A 1,898-nucleotide genomic window follows, 5' to 3' on the forward strand; every position below is an offset into this window, starting at 1 on the left:
GAGGTTTCTCAGTTTTATTGTTTTTGTTTTCCAAAAAACTATGCCTTGCTTTTTTGTTCTGTTCTGTGTTTGTTTTTTTTCTTTTGTTTTTATATCACGTATTACTGCTCTAATCTTTACTATTTCCTTCCTTCTCCTGTATTTAGGCTTTAGTCATCAACCTTCTCTAGCTCTTCCAGGTGTAATGTTGGAGTGTTTCTTTCAGATTTTTCTTGCTTCTTGAGGTCTTCCTGTATGCTGTGTATTTTTGTTTTAGGACCACCATTGCTGCAGAAAAATTAGGGCAAAGTGAAAAAGGTTTCATGCTTGTGTGTGTGTGTGTGTGTGTGTGTGTGTGTGTGTTTATGCCTGTGTGTGTGTCATGTCCAGACTACACATCACACGTGGTGGGGGCTCCACTGCTTTCCCATGTTGTCACTAACATTGATGCTCTGAGAATTGTTTCAGACAGTGACTCCCCAACCAAGACCCTTTCTTCTTTTTCTTTTAATTGTTGATGCCTCTGGTGGCCTCATGTCCAGCATGCACTTTATGCTACTTCTAGGGAGTTTGCACTTTGAAAAGGGTGGACCTGTGCTGCACAGTGAGAACAGCTGGGAGTCCTGTAAAGGCTCACTTGAAGAGCATCTGGATATTTGTGCTTCATTGGTATTTATGGACAAGAATAAACAACGTGAGTGATTCAGTTTTTTGTGCATTTTGGTATAATTGTTTTCCCATTAGAATACATTTTCAAAGCCAGAGAGTGAAGAGGTAAGCACAGAATTATGTGTGCAGAGAAGGTCCCTGAGGGAAAGTGTTCTCTGGAGAGGAATTGCTAGATCCTGACAGGAAACCTGCTCATAACCTTCATCTGCATCTGCTCCTGGTGCTTAAAGACAGACTTTGTGAGTAGTGTGCACCCCCTGGTGGTCCAGATCCCGTCCTACAGTGAGGTTTGTGTCTGGGCTCACACTGAGGGCCCCTCATTGTGTCTGTTGCACAGTAATACACGGCTGTGTCCTCAGCTCTCAGGCTGTTCATCTGCAGATACAGCATGTTCTTGCCGTTGTCTCTGGAGATGGTGAATCGGCCCTTCACAGAGTCTGTGTAGTATGTGTAACTACCACCCTTGCTAATATCTGCGACCCACTGCAGCCCCTTCCCTGGGGCCTGGTGGACCCAGCTCATGCCATAGCTACTGAAGGTGAATCCAGAGGCTGCACAGGAGAGTCTCAGGGACCCCCCAGGCTTCAACAGGTCTCCCCCAGACTCCACCAGCTGCACCTCACACTGGACACCTGCAGACACAAGACAACATGGTCAGGAATCTCTCACACACCCATGGTTTCCTTCACTCATATCCACTCACATCCTCAATGTCTGTTGTTCACCATGAATTACCTTTTAAAAGAGCAACAAGGAAAACCCAGCCAAGTACAAATTCCATGGTGAGTTCTCTGTGTCTGGTCCTGAGCACTGACTGGAACACCTGGGAATCCTGGTGCTGGGGCTCCTCTCCCAGCTGCAGAGTCAGGTTTGGGCTGTTTTAATCAGCAGATGGAGGACCCTATTTGCATGTCCTCTGGCTATATATTCAGCTTGGGATCTAGTCTGACAGAGAGGCAGTGACCCACGCAGTTGTGAATACCTTTTAGTGCTAATATAAATTTTGAAGAAAATGTTTTTTATTATATAACTTTCCAGGGTGTATACTTGTGTTTGTAGGGTGTCCATGAAAATATATGGGGTGAGACTGACCCCAGGATCTAGGTCAGTGCTCCCCCAACAGGAATTGCTTCACCCAACCCCGAATCATCTCCAGGACAGAGTGTCAGGATATGAGGCATATGGAACCCATCCTGTAATGGGGATGGATTGATTTTACTTATTTTATACTTTACCATAAATACAGAGAA

The 1,898-nt window shown here is 45.2% G+C and overlaps 1 gene segment (V, D, J or C); it reads right to left on the reverse strand.

The window, feature by feature from the left end:
* Nucleotides 1–834: 834 nt before the first annotated feature.
* Nucleotides 835–1,514, reverse strand: LOC132009249 (immunoglobulin heavy variable 3-21-like). The segment is given in 2 exon segments: nt 835–1,280; nt 1,384–1,514. Coding segments are annotated over 2 exon segments (477 nt in total).
* Between the last annotated feature and the right edge of the window lie 384 nt (nt 1,515–1,898).

This window comes from Mustela nigripes, unplaced genomic scaffold (assembly GCF_022355385.1).
Source record: "Mustela nigripes isolate SB6536 unplaced genomic scaffold, MUSNIG.SB6536 HiC_scaffold_9179, whole genome shotgun sequence".
In the NCBI taxonomy this organism is placed as follows: domain Eukaryota; kingdom Metazoa; phylum Chordata; class Mammalia; order Carnivora; family Mustelidae; genus Mustela; species Mustela nigripes.